At 51.7% G+C, this 25427-nt stretch overlaps 1 protein-coding gene across 2 annotated transcripts; it reads right to left on the reverse strand.

Annotated features, from left to right (window-relative positions):
* Positions 1 to 244: 244 nt before the first annotated feature.
* On the reverse strand, positions 245 to 25312 carry P3H1 (prolyl 3-hydroxylase 1). Of its 2 annotated transcripts, none has more exons than XM_077837250.1 (15): positions 24899 to 25312; positions 18733 to 18885; positions 16830 to 17019; positions 16372 to 16503; positions 10559 to 10698; positions 9413 to 9502; positions 9072 to 9124; positions 8443 to 8564; positions 8033 to 8160; positions 7065 to 7160; positions 6429 to 6579; positions 4845 to 4962; positions 4281 to 4356; positions 1778 to 1918; positions 245 to 915 (listed from the first exon to the last, which is right to left on the reverse strand). In XM_077837250.1, the coding sequence occupies exons 1-15, from the start codon at positions 25310 to 25312 to the stop codon at positions 772 to 774; spliced, it is 2148 nt and encodes a 715-aa protein (XP_077693376.1). In that variant the 3' UTR covers positions 245 to 771. The 2 variants fall into 2 exon arrangements, with proteins under 2 accessions (XP_077693376.1, XP_077693377.1); XM_077837251.1 differs by lacking the exon at positions 24899 to 25312 and adding an exon at positions 19668 to 19761.
* Between the last annotated feature and the right edge of the window lie 115 nt (positions 25313 to 25427).

The following is a 25427-nucleotide window of genomic DNA, read 5'->3' on the forward strand; positions in this document are numbered from 1 at the left end:
CCAAATGAGGTCCTCAGTGGGGAGTACGGCACAGAATCCACAGCTCTGTAGCAAACAGACTTGCAACATGAACCCGGGCACTGAGCCAACAGACCCGTCCCCGTCTTCACAGCATCCCATGGTGCAGGGAGCCAACGGGTGCCTTGACTGCTGCCTATCCACTCAGTGGATCGACACTCTACTTATCCACACAGACACCAGGCTGTGACCCAGGGAGGAGCTGATCAAAGGAGAAACCAACAGATTAGAAAAGAAACCTTTATTCCCTGGTTGTCATTCGAAGGCACAGCCGTGACACAGTGTGTTCGAACCAACAGGCCCTTTGGAGGTTCACTGGCTGCAGCTCCAACCCTGACCAGCATCTCCCTAACTCCAGGCACTGGAAGTCCTCCCAGCAGCCCAGAACTTTGATCCCTCCCAGAACGTGTATGTCTCACAGTGTCTTACCCTGGGTTAGTCATGTCCTCACTGCAGGAGATGGGGAGGCAGGATGTGACTAGTGACACCAGGCACTTCTCAGGCATGTGGCCCAAAGCAAATCCAGCAAAGCTTCCTCTCCAGCCCCAGCTATGCCTTAGCTTCTGGGCAGGCCAAGGAAATCTCTGCTCCTGACAAGAGCTTTAAGGGAGTTAGTTGCCTTCAGTTTCAGGTCCAGTGTCCTGAATCCACGAGCTGCAGTCAAGGGGGTTTGAGTCCTGAAACGAGATATCTAGTCCCGCTTCCCTCAGCAGGGCCGAGCTGGCACCTAACAGGGCCCTTCCTGGAGGGCCATCACAACTCGTCCTTTCCCTCTACACTCTGCCCAGGAGCGTCTGTCATGGCTGGCAGCTCTGCTTCCGGCCCCTTCAGCTGAGACAAATCCACCTCCTCTGTGTTGAAGAGCATCTTCACCAGATCATCAGCCTGCACACGCTCCTGGGGGGAAAGGGCAGGTTAGAGCACGCCGCAAGAGCCAGCCCCCTGCTTTGCCCTTGTGGCACTGGGGAGGGGATCCCCAGAGCATAATGGGATCACACCCCAAATGCAAGGGCATAGGACTCAGAGGGACCTCCTGGGTCAGTGAGTCCTGTCCCTGCTATCGTAGCCAACCATTCAGATAACCCCATTCAGAAGCTTAGGACCTGCTCCAGAATCTCACTGCCTGGATGGCTAGAAACCTCCTAATGTCCAGCCTGAGTTTACTCCTGGCCAGCCCATTTATTCTTGTGCTGATGCTGTTCTTTAGCCTAAACAGCTCTTCCCCGCACCTGGTGTCGTAATAGACAGCAGTCAGCTCCCTCTCAGCCTGCGTTTCAGGCTACCCAAGCCCTGCTCTTTCAATTTGCTCTCGTAAGATCAGCTCTCCATCCCCCTGAGCATCCCAGCAGCCCTTCTCTGCCTCACTCCAGCACGGATTCATCTTTCTAGCACACGGGTGACCAGAACAGCACACACTGCTCCAGATGAGGTCTCACCAGTACTTGGTACAATGACATTAGAACGTCCCAACCTCTACTTAAAACATGCCCCTCCTCCCCTCCCCAACACACACAGCCTAGGCTTGCCTTTGATATTTTCACAGCCTGACACTTGCACAGCAGCTGCAGGGGGAAAGGCAAGTCCCCAGGGATCTCAGCCAGCTGTTTTCCGTACCCCAGAGCCCATTCCAGCGCTATGGAAGCCTCCTTGAGGAAGGCAGGGCAGAGGAGGAGGAGGGGGTAGGTGCACAGCTGGGGGACAGGCATGCGTGTGAGTGGAGAGGTGCCGAGGCAGTATGCCAATGCGGGGCAGTACTTACTCGTTCGCTGTGTCGCGGGTCCAGAGTGAACCACAGGGCAATGGCACACCGCTGGCCCTTGGTCACGGCCTTCACCCCGTGCGGGTTCTCCGAGCCAGAGGAGAAGCCGACAGCACGCCCGCACTGCGGCTGTACCTCTGCCTGCAGGGGACAGGTGCACGGATTAGGACCCAACCATCCAGGCAGCAGCGGGTAATGAGGGACGGGTGAGGTAAGAGCCAGCAGACAGGCCAGTCAACAGGGGAGACAGGACCTTGGGGGCCAGCTGGAGAGGGGATATTTGGGGGGGGATTAGAGTCCCCAGTGCAGGGCAGAAGCAGAGGCATCCCACTGCAGAGGGGTGGCAGCAGGGGACTATGCTCTCAGACCCTGCTGTGCAGAGAGAACTCCAGGCAATGCCGGGCAGTGGGAGCGTCTGCCCAGGAAGTGGCTGGGACAGCCCAGGTCATACCCACTCGGCTCCCCAGCTCTCCTGGAGGTTCCATCGACACCCAGCCTGAGTGATGCAGCACATGCTCTGCCACTGGGTCTTCCCCCGTGGGAGGAGCTCCCCAGGTTCCTGGAGGCCATGGAGGCTAGCCAGGCAGTCAGGCGCCAGGGGATTAGCCTCCACAGGGATCACTCCTGCCCTGTACTGCAGCAGAGCCCCAATTCTGCCCCTTGTGACGATGACGTTGTCTAATTTATAACTATGCAAATCATTCTTGCTACCACCATTATATAATTCCAATGAATCTTATACAAAATATAACTCATGGCCAGAAAGGGTTAAACAGCTTGCAGGCTAACTAGCCCAAAGCTGACCTTTAAAGACATATTAGAAATGGCAAGTAGGGCCATTCTATGGCTAGATAGGCTAGAACTTTGCAATGCAAACCTGTATTGTCAGAAATTAGAAGTGATACTATTTGTGTGTATCTTAGATGCTAACAGTGTAAACAGACAGTGCCTGTCTGTCACTATAGCTACTAATTCAGAGCTCAAAAGGGAATATTAACATTTAGATGAATCCTGGGCGAAATAATGTCATTGTTTGTATGTCTCTGAAGTTTGTGATAGCCTGCCTAATGGATAAATTGCCCTATGTTAATTTGTGTAACTAATTACTGGTGGTGTTTAGAAAACAGAAGGTTACATCCAAAGCCTATTGTTTATTCAGGACTGTGGGGTCAAGTAGATGCTAGAACATCAAGTGGATGTATAAAAAGAATCTTGGGGCCTGATCCTGTTTATCTCAGATCTGCTTAAGGTTTCATGCAGGGGAAGCCTATGCCACAAGGACTGAGCTCCTACCTCTGACTGGACCACCCTGAAATATAACCATTGGACTATAACCTATGGACTATTTCTGAAAGAACTCCTTGCAAATACAAAGCTCACCATCTCTGCTATGAATCTGAACCTCAAGAATTGAACTCATGTCTGTATTTATACTGATCTTTTAACCATACTCTCTCTCTTTTGATTTTTAATAAATTTTAGTTTAGTTAATAAAAATTGGCTGCAGTGCGTATTTGGGTAAGATCTGGAATATTCAGTAACCTGGGAGGTGATGTGTCTGACCCTTTGGGATTGGTAGAACCTGTTCTTTTATACAGATGCTCCCTGGGTTACACAAGACCTAACTTATGCAAATCTGCACTTATGGAAAAAGTTCCATAAGCTAGAAATAGGAACGGGTTTTTTTGTGTGTGTTTTTTTTTTTTTTTTGGCGTAATGGTTGAGTATACGTTTCCGACTTACGCAAAATTCAAGTTATGCAAGGCATTGTGGAATGGAACGATTGTGTAAGTCAGGGAGCGTCTGTATGATGAAGTAAGATTTTCAGAAATCTTCATCATATCTGACATGGGTACCTGGATGGAGGCTTGAGGCTGGGTCACTTCAAGGGAACTGTGCTGTTTGGACTTCTGAGTAACCAGTGAGGTATAACAGAAGCTGTTTAGTGCTGGCTGTGTAAATCTACACATTGAATTATCCACCAGTTTTGGGGTTTGTCTGCCCCATTCTTTGCAGTTCACCCTAATTGAGTGACCTCGGCTGACTCCCCACTGGGACCCTGGTCACACCCCTCTGTAGAGATGGCCCCATCCCACATCAGAGTGCAGCCATCTCCATTTCCCAGCCAGGGTAACAGCGGGAGTGCTGCCTCCCAGCCCTCTCAGCACCGGAACAGTCACGCTGCTCCAATGGGGAGTTATTCCTGATTAGCTCCATGCACAGATGCTCGTAGTCCAGTGGATTAAGCTAATTTGGAATAAAGCATTCTGGAATCAAAGTATCCACACAGGGAGTTAATTGGGAGTACTTAATCCACTTTAAAGTCACAACCTACCTCATTCTGGATTAATTTTCACGTGTAAACAAGCTCTCAGGGTGAACCCCGAGTGTTAGCCACAGGCAGAGTGGGGCAGGAACTGGGTAGAGCAGAAATGAGTCTCCAACCTCTCCAGAGCTGCCCAAACCAGAATCACTGTGCCCTTGGGGCAGACAAGCTACTTACAGTCACGGTGGTGGCGTCCAGTTCGGTGAAGTAGAAGGCTCCTCCTTCGAAGTCCCCATTGAGATACAAGATGACACTAGAGCCAGACAGAGCAGAGAAGGCATTCACTACCCAGCAGCCTCAGCACGCCTCCCTCTGCCCCAGGACTAGCCAGAGAAGAGACACCTACCGATCCCTCTCCCCCTTTCCCAAGCAGGCAGCGAGCATGGCAGGAAGCCTTTCTGCAGCCTTGCTGCTGTGGACTCTGAATGCTGGACAGCTCTGGATCTTCCTTCACACACGACAATGTCCAGGAGCAGTTGTAGCCACACTTCTGAGACTCCCTATTCAGCAAGGTCCCTGTAACTAAGTGTGTTGGCCCCTTTAAGTGCAGGTGCTGGCAGCCTGTCTGTCACTGGGGCTCGGTGGGGAATTCTGGGAAATGTAGTTCCCCAGTAAGGACTGAAAGGCCAGTGATCAGGTCACCAAGTAGAACCAGGCAATTGCAGGATGGGGACTCAGCCTAGCTCCTGTGAGCCTAGGCAGACTGTGCCTTGAGCCAAACACTGCTCGCATGGCTGTTACCTGTAGTCCCGGAATGTGTACGCTGGCGGCTCCTTGACGCACACCATGGCCTCTGCATTGAGAATGCAGTTATCCACGTGCACGGCATGGCTGGAGTCTGTCCGGTCTGCTTGCTTATCTGAGATGGAACGAAGCGTGGGTGGTTACAGAGCCTGTCCTGAGACGGCAGGATGTCCATCTACGGTCACCAACCCCTGCACCCCAGGGCACTCACAGCAAGGATGCCCTAACCCCATGAGCCTCTCCCCTCACAATGCTCTGACCTGCGATTTCGGGGAGGCCAGAATTCAGTGGCAGCTGGCAGAGCTGTGGTCCCTTGTTCCCTAGGCCTATAAGGAGTGGCACTGCTCCATGTCTTAGGGGTGCAATACCCCCAAACCTACCGCATCATCTCAATGGGAGCTCATGATTCCAGTTCAAACAATGACATGTTATAACTATCCCACTGCTCACCCTAGCGGACACATCCAGCCAATGCACTTTCCAGTTAGGATGGATGCACTGGGGGATACTGGGAATGGCTGGCCAAGTTCCTGGGGTGGGGGAACTAGGAGTTCAAGCAACCCCCAGAATTCCCAGTCACATCTGCCCCCGCCCATGAGACCTCAGAACCTCCCTCCCAGATTTTTAAAGGTACGTACATATCGTTGGGCTCAGCACTGCAACAGCAAACTGATTTCAGAGCCTAAGTCTCATGCTCTTTAGGAGCCTAAACTCACTGACAGGATTTTGGCTCTGTTCCTAAATCACTTTGGAAAATGTGAGTCTCCTAAGTCAGCTAGGCTCTGCAATACTGAGAACAGCAACACCATAATACATTTCACAATCTGGGCCAAAAGCTTTAAGTGCCTCTGAATGCTGGAAACCTGAATCACTTGCCTCCTCTGGTGTCAAGAGCTCCAACGCCCCCCTATCCAGCTGCTAACTCCCTGGCTGCCACTTTATGTGATGCTGTTATTTGCTGCCAGCAAAACATGGAGGCATTTTTGAATTGAAGCCACTGCAGAATCAACGGCTGAGTTCTGCAGAAGTGACGGGATTCAGCTTGCCACAGAGCAGGCAGCGCCTTGGTGCCAGTCTAGGACACAAGGCTGAAGTTCTGAGCAGTGACTATAACACGCCATCTCCCTCTTCCACTGCATAGTTTGCTCTCCATGTCCTCTGGATTTAGCAACCAAATCTGCACAGCTTCTTCCTCCTGTTAGCCCTGCAGAGCCAGCCCAGCCAAGAGGGAGGGAGCTGGAGTCTGTCCCCTCCTGCACATCAACAGAATGGTTAGCTAAGTGCCAGTCAGTTACACCTGGGCCAACTCACCCACACTACCTGGGCTGCACAGGTGGCATCAAGGGCAGAATCCTTATTACGAGGCAGGTGAGAGACAGAGAGCCCCCTGGAGAAGTGGTTTGATGGTTGTAAAGGGAGTCCCCCCGGCAGCAGCTACCCACAGGGCTGTGGGAGGAGACGGAGGGGTCCTGCCACCAGCAGCAGCCTGAATCACGAACACCGGGAAGGGGAGGTGCAAGACCAGCAGCCCACTGAGCAAGGGCGGGGGGGGGGGGGGGGGGGGCGCTGCCAGCTACTTGCCTGCGATGGCCGTGCGGCACACCAGGTGAGAGTAGGAAAAATAGAGCGGGGTGTCCAGGCGGAAGTAGGACTCCATCACGCGCCGCACCTTCTCCGTCACATTGTAGTAGAGCCTGGCACTGTGCATGGACACCTTGCCCTCCTGCCCCAGCTGCAGGGGGAGACAGAGAGCAGGAGCAGCAGTCAGGCGGCCTGGCTTCTTCCTCAGTGATCTCACCAGGTTTTGTCCCCAGAGCCAGCAGTTTGGGCTGGAGCGAAGGGCAGCAATGATAGAGACATCTCCTCCTCTCTGCAATCCTTGAGGGCATGAAGGTCCCCCCACCCCTTGGCTGATACAGGGACAGTTCTGTAAACTCACCAATCATTACTCTGGGGGGCCTGAATGGGTAGGGCACACCCTGGCGACTCCGCCATTCTCCGAACTTGGCTTCCTCAGGGGGCTCCCCAAATTTGTTTATGCCTCCAGGTGAGAGAGCAGGTTGGGCGCAAAGCATCCTGCTAATGCCTCCTTCCCCCTACCTGCCTCATCCCTTCCAGCCCATCTACCCCACCCCCCAAGCCTTTCCCCAGTGCTAGCCACACTCTTCTCTCAACCACGTCCACGGCATCCCCCCTCAGTCAAACAAGCAAACCTACCTTGAGGGACTTATAGACAGTCACGCCATAGAAGGTCTCGCTGGGAGTGTGAGGGGAGGTTTTCCCGCGATAGCCATCCCCAGCAGACGCAGCTGCCTGCAAAACACAGGGTCAGACGTGAGACCCCCATGCTGCCGCCTGCTCCTCAGAGAAGGGCAGGAGCGGGCTCTAGCCAGGGCACAGAGACTGGCCAAACCCTCAGAGAAGCCGAGCAAGCGTGGTAGGGCCAGAACCACCCCTCCCCAGGCTTTTCCCTGGAAAGGAACAGATGTGATGCCAAAGAGCACTGGGGCCTGGACAGGCCAGAAATTGTAACAAAGTCCCAGTGAAATAGTTCAGGGTCCTTGGCAAGGAGTTCAGATCCTGCCCCCCTGACATGCTGGTACATGCTGCAGATCCTCATTACCCCAAATCCAGCCTCCAACCCAAGCTCTCTCCACCCTGTCCTGGACCAGCCCTCACTATCGCACCCCCTTCCTGCTGCCGGTCAGAGGCCCCACCCTGCAGACACAGACCCTCCCAATATCAGCCTGAGACCCGTGGTAGCCAATGCCACGGGGATGGGGGAGCACGGTTATTGCTCGGAGCTGGGTAACAGGACGATCCCGGTGTGCAGGTGCCAGTGGGGCAGACGGATGCGACATTCTCCCCAGTCAGGGAGCTAGGAGGGCTGCTCTGGGGAACTAAAGTCCTGGCTTAAGAATTGCAGAATGAGACTGGATTTAATTCCTCTCAAGTGGTTCACTCTGGATTGTACTTTTAAATAGGTGACAGCCACACTCCCCAATGCTCTCCACACTTCAGCCCCATCCTCCCCTCCCAGGGTCACTCAAAGTAACCCCTTCCCTGCCCCCTGCTCAGCCCACTCTCCCCCGTCACTGAGCTGCCCTTCCCCAGCCTCCATGCCAGCCGGCCCCTCTCTTGCCTCCCCAGTCTCCGGGTGTTGGAGCCGGCGACGAGCTACTCACGTTGGTGAGTTTCTGCAGCTCCAGACACTCCTCCTCAGAGATGACTCCGTCCACCACCACTCGCTGAGAGCCGTTCAGCAGCCGGGAGTTCATGGTGATACTGAGCCCATCGTACAGCAGGGGCCCACCTATAGGGCCAAGGAGCAATACTGGAGTCCGGGGAGCCCTCTGCCGGGGAGTGCGCATCAGAGGGCACTGCTACCACTGGGTGCGTGACATGTACAGAGGGTGGCATGCGCAAGAAGGGGGAGATGCCATTTCGCCTCAGCCACAGGCCACTCCTTTGGTAGCACTGAACATCCTGCTCCCTGCCCAGAGCCCCCAGCTACAGCGCACACAGGGGTGATGGCTTGGCTGTCCGCTGGGTCACTGGGGGACATGTGGGCACATTTCACAACTCCCTCTCTTACCTTCCCGCATGAACTTGCTCATGTCCGCAGACTCTTTGGTTTTCTCCTCCACAAGCGTCTCTATCTCTTTCATCAGGTTGCTGATCTCCTCGGAGATTCGAGCCGCTGTCTCGCGCTCCACCCTGGGCACAAAGAAGCTGTGAGCTGCTCTCCTGCCTCTGGGGCAGACGTCTAAGTGATCAGCCAATTGGGAGATGGGCAGGGGGCTGGCGGCAGCAATCCTGAGGCCTCCACAAAGGGGGCAGAGATCGAGAGGTGTAGGGGAAGGAGATGAAGCTGTGGGATGGGTTCAACAGTCAGGCAGATGGGGCGGGCAGTGCCCGTGGCTGGGGGCTCAGCAGTCTGATGACATGCCCGTAACACCTTCCTGATGGGTTCATTCCAGCCCTAGCTCCCATTTTACATAGCATCCCATCCCACTGGCATGCTCAGAAACTCTCGCAGCCTCCAGCCCAGCCCTCACAGCTACTCTTGGAACCACCAGGCTCCCCCGCCTGCTGCAGCAGATGGGTTTGGAAGATTCCAGCTACAACGTGCATTAACAGAAACCCCCACAACAGCGATTCCACATGCCAGCAGTGGGAGCAAAGAGACGATGCTCCTGCAAGTGTTACTGAACGAGTTCTCACTTCTGCTTCTCACGCAGCCTCTTTGGGATCACCTCCTCTGGGGTCCACGTGTCCTAAAGGCAGGAAAGAAACCAGAGATAACCTCATCCTTGCCCGAGACACCCCAATCCATGGCTCAGACACAAGGGTGCAGCCCTGTCCAGGGACAGACAGTAGTGCCATTGAAGAGCAATCAGCCCATCACAGCTCCCTCTTCTCCTCTACAAAACCACCCCTCTCTTCCAGCACAGCTCCTCCCCTTGGTGCCCCACAGACCCCACCCCCGAGCATTCAGTCTAAACCTGCCCACTTCTAGTTCCCGCAGGTGTGTCCAGTACCAGGCCAAGGGAGTCTCCACTCACCGGATCCACAAATGGAATCCCGAAGGCATCGTAGCTGAAAAAGAGCAGCTCCTTCTCCAGCAGGCTGCGCTGGCGATACACCTGGATATTCTGAAAGCGTGGGAGAGATGGATGGGTCAGAGCAGCTTACATGGGCTTTCCAATAGACAAGCTGGTCTGGCCACTGCGGGGAACCAGGCGCCATGAGATGAGCATTACAGAGAGCAACAGAATTCCAAAACTGGAGGTGTGGTGGGAATGAAAGTGCAGGACTCTGCTATTCTATGCCATGTTTCAATCCCTCTCAATACACCTCAATCCAGTCCTGCAGCCCCCTGCTCTTCCAGTCCCAGGTCCCTGCATAGCTCTGTCGATGGAGACCATTTCCAGTCTGAAAAACTTAGGGATGAGCGTTAACGCCAGGTTCAAATGGAAAGCTGCTCTCACCCCTACCCATAGACTCTCCATAAAACATCTCCCCTTTCCCTTAATTCCTACTTTGTAATGGTAGCAAATAAAGCCAATAAGTTGATTTGGCAAGATGTTTTTATGACAGGTGGGGCTGGTTGTACCATCTCCATGTAAGCTGCTTGACACTCCCCATTATAAGATCCTGTTTTCATTTGCTTATCACTTTGCCAAGCTTTAACCATCTGGGCTGAAATGTCCCACGCTGAATGTCTGCTTCAGGCTGGATATTTTTCATTTTGGCCAGTTTGGCAATTTCTGCAAACGAAACGCCTGCAACACCAGACATTCCCTGATATTTCAGAGGAAGGTGCAGAACCCCACACTGGATCAGCACGCACTAACATGCGGATGGGATAGGCTTCTCCCTAGCCCTGCCAGTCAGTGATTGGCTGGTGCTCTGAGGCAGGATGCTAGCTTATGGTTATTCCTGGCTCACATAACCATAGAAATCTGCAAAGTACTCCAGCCATTTTTACTGAGTTGTGTCAGCTGAGCTTTGACCAGGGGTTCTGCATCCAGTCCCTTCAGCACCAGTTGGAACATATGTGTGAGGAATGAAGATGGCCAATCCTAATGCTGAGCAGACTGCAGCCCATCTGCCCTACAAATACCAATCCCAGGTCTGCAGATGCTGCTTCAACAGGCCTGGCAGAGCTCAAGGAGTGGTTTGCCGGGGACAGACTGAATATCACTCACTTCTCGAGGATCGATAGGTGCAGCCAGACTTTCCCCAAGGACAGCCGCGTAGTAGGCCAAGTTTTGATTCATCACTTCATCATTAGGGAAGAAAAGCAAGTAGGTCTTGGCGCATTCAATGGCTTTCTCGTAATTCCCACCTGCAAAGAGAAATCAGCTCATTGAGAGAAGCCGTCCCTCTGTGCTTTGCAGGATGCCGGCAAGGAGGGGCGCAGATCAGGAACAGGGCACATTTCCAGCACAAGGATAGTCAGACTCAGATTTAGCACAGGGTCAGATTCAGACATAAGAATGGCCATGCTGGGTCAGACTAATGGTCCATCTCACCCAGTCTCCTGTCTTCTGACAGTGCCAATGACAGATATCTCAGAGGGAATAAACAGATCAATTATCAAGTGATCCAAACCCTGTCATCCACTCCCAGCTTCTGGCAGTCAGAGGCTAGGGAAACCCTGAGCATTGGGTTGCATCCCTGACCATTTTGGCTAATAGCCACTGATGGACTCATCCTCCATGAACTTATCTAGTTCCAATTCCCTGCAATGGGAAACCTTGGTGTTCAAACCCTTTTCTCTCTGAAGACTAGGACTGGTTAGTTACTCATGTTCAGTCTCATTATCATGATCAGACTCATTTCCATCATTTATCTTTTGTTTCCCAGTTTCACAATCATGGGGAGCAATTTTTCCCTGCACTGCAGAAGAACGGCCATGAGAAACGGCTCTGAAGCACAGCTGTAAGAGCACTGCAACACCCAGCCAGCATTTCTCAGAAATACAAGGGTCATGGTGTCAGACCTGGCGAGTGCTGTAAGTGATGAGAAATTGGCTCTGCAGTAGGAACTGTCCTGGCTTCTCTGGAACCAGGGAGATCTCTCCTCTCAGCTCTTCATTCTGCTTTGACTACTTCTACACCCGGCCAGATCCAAAGGCAAAGTCCCTCTTCCAAGTAGACAGAGGCAGGACCTCCCTGCACAAGGCTGGCTGGCTTGCAATCCTTTGCTGATGTACCTTGTAACTCCAGTAAAACACGAACTGGGAAGATGGACCAAGAGAACAAACCAGTTTGGAAATCACAAAAGGGAGCAGAAGGGAGCTCGGAATAAAAGAAGAACTCCAAGAAATGACATCCAGTCTGTGCTGCAACCAGCTAGCATGAAATCATGCACCTCGTGTACAGGTGTGTATCAAGGGGAAGAGAGAAGAGTCTGGCATCTTCCCTCCTCCTCCCAGGCCTGGCCAATCTGCTTTGGACACAGCAGAGTTCACCTGATTTCAGATGAATGAGCCCTGGAAACAACACCTCCCTCAGTCCTGAAAGGAGCTTTCAGAGAATGGTAGAGTGAGTCCACACCAGGATGGGAAAGGCTCAAAAGCATGTCTGCATTTGGTAAGAGCCTTTGCAACAGGGTATAGCAGGGCCCCCCTTGGTCCTGCTTCTGCTCTGCTCCAAAAACCACTTTAGTGTAAGGTTATGCATTTAGGGATTAATAACAAGAATTTCAGTTATAAGCTGGGGACGCATCAATTAGAAGTAACAGAAGAGGAGAAGGACCTTGGAGTATTGGTTGATCATAGGATGACTATGAGCCGCTAATGTGATATGGCTGTGAAAAAAGCTAATGCGGTCTTGGGATGCATCAGGAGAGGTATTTCCAGTACGGATAAGGAGCTTTTAGTACCGTTATACAAGGCACTGGTGAGACTCACCTGGAATACTGTGTGCAGTTCTGGTCTCCCAAGTTTAAGAAGGATGAAGTCAAACTGGAACAGGTACAGAGAAGGGCTACTAAGATGATCCGAGGAATGGAAAACTTGTCTTATGAAAGGAGACTCAAGGAGCCTGGCTTGTTTAGCCTAACTAAAAGAAGGTTGAGGGGAGATACGATTGCTCTCTATAAATATATCAGAGGGATAAATACTGGAGAGGGAGAGGAATTATTTAAGCTCAGTACCAATTTGGACACAAGAACAAATGGATATAAACTGGCCACCAGGAAGTTTAGACTTGAAATTAGATGAAGGTTTCTAACCATCAGAGGAGTGAAGTTTTGGAATAGCCTTCCAAGGGAAGCAGTGGGGGCAAAAGACCTATCTGGCTTTAAGATTAAACTCGATAAGTTTATGGAGGAGATGGTATGATGGGATAACATGATTTTGGCAATTAACTGATCTTTAACTATTCATGGTAAATAGGCCCAATGGCCTGTGATGGGATGTTAGATGGGGTGGGATCTGAGTTACTACAGAAAATTCTTTCTTGGGTATCTGGCTGGTGAATCTTGCCCATATGCTCAGGGTTTAGCTGATTGCCATATTTGGGGCCGGGAAGGAATTTTCCTCCAGGGCAGATTGGAAGAGGCCCTGGAGGTTTCTCGCCTTCCTCTGTAGCATGGCACACGGGTCACTTGCTGGAGGATTCTCTGCTCCTTGAAGTGTTTAAACCACGATTTGAGGACTTCAATAGCTCAGACATAGGTGAGGTTTTTCGCAGGAGTGGGTGGGTGAGATTCTGTGGTCTGCGTTGTGCAGGAGGTCAGACTAGATGATCATAATGGTCCCTTCTGACCTAAGTATCTATGAATCTATGACTCAGCAATCATTGGTGCAGCTTATTTACAGGGTGCAATCCACCACCTTCTTATCATTTACATCTTGGCGGTTTCAGCCTTAGGGCCTTCTCAATCTCTGCTGGAAGGAAGGAAGAACTACCAATCATCTTTCACTCTCTGGCTTCCCACCCTGCTTCCTTCCTCTGGGCCTGTATATAGCCCCAGGCTAATCAGGCTGGCAGCTGTTTCCCCTTTGCCAATCAGGTACAGGTTTTTCTAGCCAGCTCCAATTAATCTCCCTGAATTGGAGCTGGCATGACAGAGGGCTGGCTCCGCAGTTCCTCCTCAGGACCCTGTCACAGCCTTGTTTTGGGTCTGCAAGGGGTGACCATACCCTGTGCAACTCAGGTTTGTGATGGTCCCACTGCCTGTGTGTACGGAGGGGATGTGGGGGTGATGGGAGGGAGACCCTAGAATCAGCCCAAGTTAAGCAGGAGAGTGTTGCACTGCTCCCATAGCTGGTGTGGCCAAGAAACGGAGACAGGCATGCACTTACTGCAGCTTCTCCACTGAATGTGGAAGGCTCTGAGAGGAGCAGGGTGGAAGGAGTCTGGATTCAAGGTCTCACCATGCCGTCCTTTGGCGAGCGCCCTTACCATATGCTCAGGTCTTCCACTCTCACCTGACAGTTTTGCTCAAAGTTCAACAGGAACAAAATATTGACACGTGTCTGTTTTGTGATGGGAACATCCCTGGGCCTTTGCTACTCCCATGTCTATCGTGCTGCAGCAGCCACTGAGTCGCTGGAGCCTGCACCTGGGGAGGGGAGCTTCCTGCTCAGAGCTGCCAGAACCTCACCACTCTGAAAACAGCTGCAGCTTCCTGCCAGACACCTACCAGCCTAGTGGAAAAGAAACCATGCCACCTGCTGAAGACAAAGAACTGTGTGCCAGGAAGCAATGAAATCACCCAGTTCTCATCTGCTGACAGGGAGGAAGTACACGAAAGCACCTGGACCAAAGCAGAATACACAGATGATGATTTCCTAGACAGCAGAGAGGCTTCAAAACAGTTTGGTTGGAGGCTGCAAGCAGGAAATAAATCAGACACTCGGAAGATAGAAATGGGACGGGAGCGCACCAGGAGCATGGACAGTTATCCCGGAGCTAGGGGACAGGTAACGGATGTTGCCAAAGCAAGGAGAAGGATCCTGGACTCAGAGGCTCACTCCGTCTCCATATCATCAGGCGCCACTGCCGCAGGCCTACTAGTTTTCACCCTCGGAATACACGTCCAAGTACTATGCTTAAGCAGTGCACAGAGAGACCCAACACGTTCCATTATGACCCCCCATTTTCAGTCACTTATAACTCCAACCAACTAATCATCTGAGCTGAAGTTTTCCAGGTTTCATTTCTTCCGCGGGTTGACTTTGTTCTGGAAAGTTTATGCAGAAGCTGAGAGGCAGTTCAGCTGTTTCCCAGGAGTAGGATAGTGAAAAATAACCAGTTTTGCCAATGTTAAAAAAAAATTATGACTGTTTTCTGAATAGTTCTAATGCCCCTGTGGTTTGGAGCAGGAGCCTGAATGCTGGCAGGGGGCAGCTGTGGGACCAGGGAGGTGCCTTTCACTATCCTCACAAAACCTGTCCAGATCTGGCCTCAGAAAATCATTTGCACATACATAGCAGAACTTGTTCGACATTTGGCCCTTAATTTTCTGAATGTTCCAATTGCACTGGGCCTGACACCATGCCCACCTGAGCCTCCTGCAACCAGCAAACACAGTGAGCTAGTGCACCAGGTGGGATAGGGACAAGAGAGAGGATGACCCTCCTCCAGCTGCTACTTCTACTTTCTTTCCCCAAAATATCCTTTGGCCAAGTGAGGGTCACTGGGTTAGAAGACCATGTGTTCTAGTCTGACCTTTCCCACTGACTGATGTTAATAACTTGGCACTTCATAGCTTTTCAAAAGTTGTAATTAACAGAGGCCTCCTGCTGGCTCCCAGTGTAGGGGTAAGTATAATTTCTCCCAACTTACAGATAAGATAGCCCAGTACCAGACACTGCACCAGGAATGGAACCCGAGTTTTAAATATGGCAGAGCTGGGTCTGCCAAAATTAAATGCTGCCTCAGGCCAAATTTACCAAACCTGTGACTCTCGGTCAGTAACGTGGAGTGGGTTGGCTGGGACACCATCACAGAGGCAGGATTAGGAAACAAAACCAAATACTAACCTACCTCTCAAGTGCGGTGTATGTCGCTACATGTTGTGCTAGTCTCAGCCTGTCTTGTTTGTTGGGACCAAAAGGGCCGATCTCATGCCCTTGCTTTGTCCAGCACCTAGCATGAGGGATCATCACAACCCCGATCGGGGCCTCTACGTGCTACTGTCATCCACATCAGGAACACTGATCTCAGGGTTAGGGCGCTGCCCTGGGAGCCCGGACAACTACATTGTATTCCGGGTTCTGCCTGACTTGCTGTATAAAGCTGGGCAAGTCACTTACACAAACATTTTCTGGGTGCCCAGCTGAAGACACCTAGGGTGTCATTTTTCAGCAGTGCTGAGTACCCACAACTTTCACTGACTTCAACTAAAGCTGAGAGCATTCAGGATTTCTGAAATCAGGCTCTAGGACTCCAGTTGCGCACCCAGCTTCAGTGGACACTTGGCCTTAGTCTCTCTGAGCCTCAGTTCGCCAACTGTAACACTCCTCTGCTATCTCACCTGGGTATTGAAGATAAATGCGCGAGTGTCTCTGTTCAGATACCACAGTTACAAGTGCAACACAAAAGCCCAGGAAGGAATAAAAGATTCCATTGTCAGTGCAGCATCTGGATAACGAGCAGAAAATAAGTCCTCGGGCTACACAGTGAACGCCAAGCAACAGAAGAAATACTGAACAGTTGCCTCGTTCCCTTGCACCATCCCTCCTGGGCACTGAATGATGCAAGGGCACTAGGGCAAAATATATGAGCTAGTGTAATTTACGGTTATATCATAATGCACGTACATAAAGGGGCACAGCAAGTTGCCTGGATAACAGTAACTCTGGTGTTTCCTAACTTCTGAGTGCCTGACTCTGCAACACTGACTATCTTTTTCTAAGGTAGTTCTTTTGTCTGGACTCTTGTACCCTCCACTATCTGTGCAAAAGAAAGAGGGATCAAGACAGCTAAGTTGTGTGCCAGTGATCCCAAGAACCCTAATGTCAAGGCTTCCCAAGCATCAGAGAAATAAGAGAAATGCTTCTTACTGTTGTAATAGGCAAACTGCAGGTAGTTGAAGTGGGATGGAAGGAAATCCTCAATGGGCTTGTCCTGGCCCGGCTGGGAGGCTAGTTCTGTAACACAGCTCTGCTTACAGCTCAGCACCTGCACATAATGATCTGGGAGAAAAAGACAGCACATTTTATTGGTCAGGGGAGATCTGTACCAGAGCAGCATTCTTCAGCCTGGAAGAGGCTTCACTCAGGCATTACTGTCATTAGGACCAAGAAAATGGGCTGGAGAATTTAAATCCCCATTAGCCCAACCTTAGCATAGTCTCTCGAGTCATCAACCCCCCATCTCTCTGGTGGAAAGTGCCCCAGAAATCTGAACTGATAGCCAAAAACATTCAAAGAGAAAGCTGCAGCAGTAAGTACAGTATGCAGGGGCCCGAGGCAGGCAGTCCCTGTGCTACACGCCAGCTGGTTTACCGTGGTGCACACACCCGTAATGGCCTGGACCAGGTCAGCATTGTATTCCAGGTAGTTGTAGCCTTCGTAATCGTAGGGCCCCTCGCAGAGAGCTCGACATTCGGTGTCAGCTACAAAATATTCCTCCAGTGCCTTCTCCATATGCAGAATGGCTGGTTCTGGCTGCTCCTCTGTGTAAAACTTCACACCCAGGCGGAACTCGTGCTGCAAAGAGCCAGGAGGAAAAGTGAACCTAGGCCCCAGCCAGACACATTCCACCCTGGGTGCAGTTCAGCACTGTCCCCGCAAATATCTCGCCCACCCTCTGCTCACTAAGGCCCAGGGGCAGTAGATTGTGGCTGCCCAACTTCACAGGGTCCCTCAATAAAAAAGATCTCCAAGCAGATGGCAAGCTGAATACATAGCACACAGACCATGGGGCCAGAGGACAGATGCTCTCTCAACAACAAATCATTACAGCCTTCAAAGCAAAACTGCACCGTCAGAGAGGGGTTAGTCTACTGTGGCCAATAATGCTATCCAGGGCTCAGGGCTCTCATCTTTCATGCATCTGTTTGGGCCACGGTCAATACATGGCCAGTTAGGCATGTAACATTTTGGCTCTTCTCCATGATGTGTCTGAGTGTTTGGGGAGGGAATAGAGTGGAAGAAATCCTCCCGTCCCAATATTTGCTGCTGGAAATTTCACAGTTCCACATTTCAGGTATTCCCAAAGATGAAGAGCTCTCTGGTTCTGTGCTATGTGCACTGGGACAGGCTCTCAATTCAGCACAGTGTCGCAGGAATGGTGCACTTCCACGCTGCTCCACATGGGAGAATCCTCCTCTCCCCAAAGGCCCCTTTACTGGTGCCCCTGACACGTGGCCACTTCACTGCACACAGAACACAGCTCTTTTAGCCAGCCGGGCCATTGAGCTCTGGTCCCATATGACCTTCCCCTGTCCAGCTGCACCCCTGAATCTCATGTGTCGGTGACAATGCAGGCTGGATGGTTTAGTATCCCTGGTTCCGGGCCTTTTCAGTCATTTTAAATTAATTACCATCTATTTTTTAATTCTGCCAGTCGAAAAACACCTAGAGTTTTATTATCTGTGATGACGCTCCACAAATGCCCAGCCCTCTCCATATTCATTGGCTTCGATGCAGAATCTGACACAGCAGGGTAGTCAGGAGGGAACTGGGGGTAGGATACCAGGCTGTTGCCTCCTCCTGTCATGTGAGCCTCTTTGCTACAAACTCATAGCCAAGGCCAATATCGAACCTTAGGGGTGGCCTGCTAAAGAAGTGATTTTGACACATGGGCTTGGGTTCCCTACGATGTGGGCCCTTCCCTGAAAGGTTGCTTCCCCTATCTCCTCCCGAAACACTCACAAGTACTGATAAGGTCAGGTTAGATCTTCCTTGGCTGTCCTGGAGGGCTTCACCTGAGCTGAAGGGCAGGGGAGTTGAATCTTTAACCAAGACATCCCTTCTCAACAGTGTTCACTGGGTGTTGGTAGTTAAATAGGTGTTTAAAAATAGCAAGACCTGAAAAGTTTTACAACATTGACAAAATCCTTTACTTCTCAATCACTCAGCTTTCACCTCCCTGCCCTGTGCAATGTCACTGTTTCACTTGGTCACCATCCCCAGACAGGACCTGAACTTCTACCACAGAAGCAGAACTCTCCCCCCAGCCTCTTTACTGTCATAAACCAGCAAACAGGACACCCCTTGTATTCCATCGTTTGTAGCCATTGCAGGTCAGCTCCAGAGATCACCCGCCTTGCAGGTGCTGAGTGAGACTTTGCTCATTCAAACTCTCCACACAGACTTTGAGTGCCCAAAGAAATGATGGTGCCAGGCTGGCAGGTGAGGGTGGAAGCCTTGACCCTGAAGAGAGATCTCAAACACTTGTGGGAGGAGGGTTGTTCTTACCATGTGAGGCTTGGCCTCCAGGTCTGTGAAGTCCGACTCTTTGACTCCTGCCATCATCTGGTAATACTCCAGATTCTGCCTCATCTCCACATGGTCGGGGTTCCCAATGAAGAAGGTATGAGCGGCAGCCACAGCCTTATCGATCTTGTGGATCTAAGCAAAGAAATCATGGGGAAAGGTGAGACCGAAGCCCCGACTCTCCACCACACAGGGACAATGTACTCGGCACCCTGGGAACATGTTACTATATCAGCACAGCACAGGTCTCGGCCACTTCTCCCCACGGATTTGCCTAACTCCACCCAGCCATAGTCCCTGTCCCCCAGCACACCCCAATTCAGCCACTCCCCATGGGCCCTGTGCATGCCCACACCAGGTTAACAACAGGACTGGTAACCTCACAGCACCTGACCCCTCCCTAACAAAAAAATGCAATTTATCTGTGCCCACCAGAACTCCAATTCAGGTCTCTTATTCCCACCACGCAAGAGGGCCCTTGGCGTGGTCCGTGTGGCAGCACTGAACTGGGGCAGGAATAATCACTGCTGGTTGACAGAGATTGCGCTGGACAAGCTGCCTTGCCTCCCTGCTTCATGCTGCAGACACACTGAAAGAGGCAGTGGGGATCTCAGCTTAGATAAACATTCCCCACTCCCAAATAACAATATAGCCAGGGCCCTAAGGCGTGGGAAGCTGCACTTCGATGGAGCAGTTCCTGGTTTTAATGAGTCTGTGGTTTGTTTTGCTTTGTCACATTGACTCTTTGGGGCAAGGGAACACGACTCTTAACGGAGGATTTCCTGGTTTTCGAATGCTCGAATTGGGGTATGGCGATCTCCTCCCCCACAACGGACATGGGGAGCAGATGGGACTGTTGAGGCAACAGCCTGAACTGCACCATAACTAAGTTGCTTAGAAATGAAACCATCAAGCACCTTTTTGTAAACGTCACAGGTCAACTTTACAAGGAGACTTGAGAGCACAAATAAACCACCCAGTGAATTCAGGATGATGCGCAACGCTGGAGAGTTTCAGAGCAGCAGCCGTGTCAGTCTGTATTCGCAAAAAAAAAAGGAGGACTCGTGGCACTTTAGAGACTAACAAATTTATCTAAGCATAAGCTTTCGTGAGCTACAGCTCACTTCATCGGATGTATGAGAGTGAAAATCCCACGCTGCTCTGGGGGAATGCTAGGACCAGACAAACTTAATCTACTGGGGAAAGCTACTGGCTTCTTCAACTGCCTGTGTACTAGAACCACAGGAGAACTTCCCCTCAAAACAATTTGTGTGGAAAACTGTACCAGCCCAGCCTTCCCCTGCAGGGCACAACCAGTCCCTGCCAACTCACCGGGAACATGTCCCGGACCCAGACTGAATGAACAGCCCATGTCACAGCTGGATGTCATTACTTATTAACCAAAACACAAATCCCGTCTCTTCCTGTCATAACTATAAAGAGAAGGGTAAACCCCTTTAAAATCCCTCCTGGCCAGAGGAAAAATCCTCTCACCTGTAAAGGGTTAAGAAGCTAGGATAACCTCGCTGGCACTTGACCAAAATGACCAATGAGGAGACAAGATACTTTCAAAAGCTGGGGGGAGGAAAAAACAAAGTGTCTGTCTGTGTGATGCTTTTGCCGGGGACAGAACAGGAATGGAGTCTTAGAACTTAGTAAGTAATCTAGCTGGATATGCGTTAGAGTATGATTTCTTTAAATGGCTGAGAAAATAAGCTGTGCTGAAAGGAATGGATATTCCTGTCTGTGTGTTTTTGTAACTTAAGGTTTTGCCTAGAGGGATTCGCTATGTTTTGAATCTAATTACCCTGTAAGGTATTTACCATCCTGATTTTACAGAGGTGATTCTCTTTTACTTTTTACTTCTTCTATGAAAATCCTTCTTTTCAGAAACTGAATGCTTTTTCATTGTTCTTAAGAGCCAAGGGTTTCGGTTTGTGGTCACCTATGCAAATTGGTGAGGATTTTTACCAAACCTTCCCCAGGAAGTGGGGTGCAAGGGTTGGGAGGATTTTAGGGGGGAAAGACGTTTCCAAACAACGCTTTCCTAATAAAAATAAACCCACATTTGGTGGTGACAATGGAAGTCCAAGGGAAAAGGGTAAAACAGTTTGTACCTTGGGGAAGTTTTAACCTAAGCTGGTAAAAGTAAGCTTAGGAGGTTTTCATGCAGGTCCCCACATCTGTACCCTAGAGTTCAGAGTGGGGAAGGAACCTTGACACTTCCCCAGCTCTCCATACACACCTTATACCTTGCATCAGTCTAAACATTTATTTTCTTTTGTGTTCCACAGAGCCCCAGGCTGTGGGCTGCTACTGCTTTAGCTAATCCCAGCTGTTTGAAAGTGTGGCTGTCCTGCAGGGGCAGCACAAAATTTCAACTAAGATCTAAAGGTCCCTGGTTCATTCCCAGGTTTTGGGAGGCTTTGCCCATGCTTCCTTATTTTGGAATGAAAGGACGGTTTTGAGGTTAAAGCACTGGACTGGGACTCAGGAGATCCGAGTTCAGCTCTTCGCTCTGCCACAAACTTCCTGTATGACCTTGTGCAAATCTCTGGGCCTCATCTCCCCCGTCTGTACAAGGGGAATAATAATCTTTCCGGTCTCTCACCCATTATGTCTCTTTAGATTGCAAGGTCTTTAGGGCAGGGATTGTCTTTTATTATGTATAGTATGTACAACACTGAGAACAATGGGGCTCTGATCTCGGATGGGGCCTCTAGGTGTGATGGTTAAGGCTGCATGCCTTCTGCAGTGTTCGGTGTGGCTGGCCCCGGGGCTGCCCGAGCAGATCAGGCGGCCCCTGGGCCAGCTGCACTGGCCGCTACTGGGGCGGTGTGGGAGGGGGCTCAGGGCTGGGATGGCACTTACCTGGGGCTTCCCAGAAGTGGCAGGCATGTCCCTGCAGCCCCTAGGCGGAGGAGCCAGGAGGGGGCTCGGTACACTGTCCCCTGCCCACAGGCTCCACCCCCTCTGTGCCCATTGGTTGCAGTTCCCAGCCAATGGGAGCTGCGGAGCTGGAACTCATGGCCGGGGCAGCGTGCTGGAGCCCCCCAGCCTTCCCTCCCCCTCAGAGCCGCAGGGACATGTGGAGCCAGGTAGGGAGCCTGCCAGCTCCGCTGCCTGGCTCCCACTCCCACAGCAGGAGTCCCGAGCTGTGCGCCGCTGCCCCCCCAGCACCAGTGGGGGTCCCGGGACATCCCCCCAGCACCTCCGGCCCACCCTCCCAGAGCACCCTTGGCCCAAGTTTTAGTTAGGGGTATATAGTACAAATCATGGACAGGTCATGGGCCATGAAATTTTGTTTACTGCCTGCGACCTGTCCATGACTTTTACTAAAAATACTCGTGACTAAAACGTAGCCTTAGCAATGGTCATTCAAATGATAATTAATAAGAGTCTCCCAAGGGAAAACAGCCTCCTTTTCCCTTCCCCTGGGGGGAGAGAAAGAAATGGAGAAGACATCATGTGAGACAGATGTCAGGCATGTTGTTTAATGCAGCTCTGGAAGGCATTCAGACACTGTGCTGATGGGTTCAGTATAAAAACCTGAACAGAATATACAGGGCAGTAGTGGAAGGCCAGACTCTTACGTTATTTTAAATTGGACGAGACAAAGCCCAGAATGCATCATACAGACTGATCCTGCCCTGGCAGGGGCTGAACAAGCTGGCTTTACAGGTCTTTTTCATTTCTGCCTTCTGAGAATCTATGAATTACACCTTATCCCAATGGTTTAATTTTCATGAGAACTTAAAGAGGACCCATCCAGGTGAAATCTAATCAATAAAAACCAGAACAAAACACAGCTGAATAGTTTCAGGTTCTGCATCTACCCAATGCTGCGCTGCCAAATTTTTAGGTTTTTAATCTATGTTTTTCCATTTAAAAATATTTTCTCTTCCCTCTTGCTCTGTGAAAGACAAGTAACAAGAGACACCAACGGAGTGTACAGTGGAGAGTGAAACTGTCAAATGCACAAAGTAAACAAACTGAAAACCAAATATTTTTTCCTCTCATTGCCTTCAGTATTTGATTTTAGCTGTTACTTGTAATGCCAGTAGGTAAAAACTATTCACACAGACATGGGATTAAATGGACATTTAATCAGCCTGACCCAGTATTTTCTTTAAAGCTTTCTTGGGGAGCAAAGCAGAGACAAAATGTCTGTGGCCCCCTATTCTTGGGCTACAGGAAAATCTCTGTGCCACAGAGAGTCAATGTGATCATCGATGCAATACAAAACTTCCCGAAGGAATCAAGACCCCCAACGCCACATAAGAATATTCTTTGCAGTTATTTCCTTTAAGTGCCCAGTGGGGCAGATTGTTAGCGCTAGCATCATCGTTACCACTAAAAATACAGATCTAATGGATGTAAACACTTATATGCCTCAGTAAGGTCACTGAATGGGACAAAAACATACCAGCGGCAAGGAAGGGAGTGTACAAAGGGGCCATTTTTTCACTTTTCTGACTACAACTGCACTTGACATCAGTTCTGAAACATGTGACCCTCCTGATCACATTACACTGGGCATGAAGGATGATACAGCCCCCAGCTCACTACGTGGCATTTCAGCTTCTGAAGAAGGGAGGAGGAGAATAGAGGGGGCTGGACTTTCTGCTGCAGGAAAAGGAGGGGAGACATCTGGAACTGCACATGTGGCATAAACTCCATTACCCTTCCCTGCCCTGGGATCGGAGAAGCAGCGAGAGGGGAGGATGGAGAGCTCCGTGACTGGATTCTGTTACATGTGCTGAACTGGGAAAAAGGAAATGTGCTAAATACAAACCAAGGCACAAAAGGAGTTAGGGGGGATATCCATTTCACGAGCATGTGGCACCCGCGTGAGGTGGGGGCCACAGACTTGGCACTGCCCCCACCATCTAGCCTACCCATCACAGCACAATACTGGCCTGTAGCTAACTCCCAGAGAACACCCTTCTGCCCATCTCTAGTGTTATCTCATGCTCCCACTGATACCTCATGCACTTCCTTGGGTCATAGCCTGCACTTCCCACTGCCTTTCTCCTTGCACCGTCCTGTTCCCCCTCCAGATGCAGCTGCCTCCCTTCCTAGCACCATCCAGCACCCCCACCTAATACAACTGCTCGCAAGCCCTCCCCAAGGAGGAATGTGCCTGCATTAAGAGCAGGGCACAGCTCCTCTGGATTGGTACCCAGGGAAAGGACAAATGGATCTGCATACCCTCCGTTTTGACCCTTGTTAAGGGGGCCAAGGTGGGTGACGGAGTATCTTTTATTGGACCAATTTCTGTTGGTGAGAGAGACAAGCTTACACAGAGCTCTTCCTCAGGTCTGGGAAATGCACACAGAGTCACAGCTAGATACAAGGGCAACAGATTGTTTAGAATAATTAGTGAACACATATTTCAACGGACCATTCTTCCCAGATTCAGCCCAGCCCACTAGGGACAGTACTGAGTGTGTGCACACCGTCAGAGTGGAATGGGCATGGGGTTTCAGCTGGGCCATAGCTTAATAAAACACTCAGCTCCACTACCACATAGGAGTGGATGCCCTGGATGGTGTCTGATGTGGACAGAACTCCCTTCCTTATTAGCAGGCAGCAGACAGACCAGATACGGTCCCGTGGCCTTTCAGTCTCACACTGAAATGAGCTCCTGCATTTGGTAACAGGTCTGATCTGCCAACAGAGTAATTTCTCAACCTCAAAAGTCCCAGCGGCTGCAAACAGCCCCCACGCTGCCGGCGGTAGCTGGTGAGTGAAGGGTGAGTGCCCAGCTTTGGGCAGTTTGGAGCCCATGTACATCACAATGCAGAGCATGGGATGACAGGGACCCTGCACTTTGATTTCCCCTGCGATTTATCTAAGTGGAGCAGAGCGCGGGACACCTGAGACAGAGCCACACCCATGGTTTCCCATTCCACCTGCTGCCAACCTCACCTGGGCCCCCTGCCAGCCCCTCCCTTCCCTCTGAATTTGCCTGGAAAGTGCCCTGGGGATCCACCTGGAGACAGCCCCCTGCAGAGACATGGGGGCCCAGGGCGGCCCTTTGTTCCCGGGGCTCCCCCATCCCCAGCCAGGCCTGCTCTGCCTCCCCCCTCAACCCACCTCCCTGGCCCGGTCCCCCCCGGTTCAGGCCCCCCGCCCGGGCCCGCACCTTGAAGTAGGCCACCTGCAGGTAGTTGTAGGGGCTGCGCCTGCGGAACTCGAGCTCCAGCTCCTCGCCGAGCAGGTAGCGGGACGGGGCGCCGGGGGCGCAGGCCCGCAGGCAGGCCGCGCGGCGCAGCAGCTGCCGGAAGAAGAGGAGGTCGCGCAGGGCGGGCGGCGGGCCCGGCTTCCCCGCGGGCCAGGCGGTGCTGTTGGCGCAGCGCAGCCGGCAGCGCACGAGCTGGGAGCGCAGCGCCGCCCGGGCCCGCAGCGCCCGCTCCATGTGCAGGATCACGGCGGGCCAGTCCCCGCGCGCGTACGCCTCGGAGCCGGCGGCGAACAGCGCGTCGGGCGGCTCGGCCGGCTCCGGGGGCTCCGCGGCGCACGGCGCCAGCAGCAGCAGCAGCAGCGCGCCCAGCGCCATGGCCGAGCGGGGAGAGACGGGCGGGACCGGCGGCAGAGCCCCGCCCCCGGCAAGGCCCCGCCCCTCCAGGCCCCGCCCCGCGCGTCCCGGAGCGCGGCCCCGCCCACGGAGCGCG

The sequence above is a fragment of the Eretmochelys imbricata genome, chromosome 18 (assembly GCF_965152235.1).
Source record: "Eretmochelys imbricata isolate rEreImb1 chromosome 18, rEreImb1.hap1, whole genome shotgun sequence".
NCBI lineage: Eukaryota > Metazoa > Chordata > Testudines > Cheloniidae > Eretmochelys > Eretmochelys imbricata.

Excerpts from the sequence above, each read along its gene's own strand:
- P3H1 (XM_077837250.1), bottom strand. The coding sequence starts at position 25,312 with ATGGCGCTGGGCGCGCTGCTGCTGCTGCTGCTGGCGCCGTGCGCCGCG. Across the intron at positions 16,504-16,829 it reads CCTGGTCCAGGCCATTACGG|ATCATTATGTGCAGGTGCTG; the intron begins GTGTGTGCACCA and ends TTTTTCTCCCAG. Across the intron at positions 8,161-8,442 it reads GAGCAAGTTCATGCGGGAAG|GTGGGCCCCTGCTGTACGAT; the intron begins GTAAGAGAGGGA and ends TTGGCCCTATAG.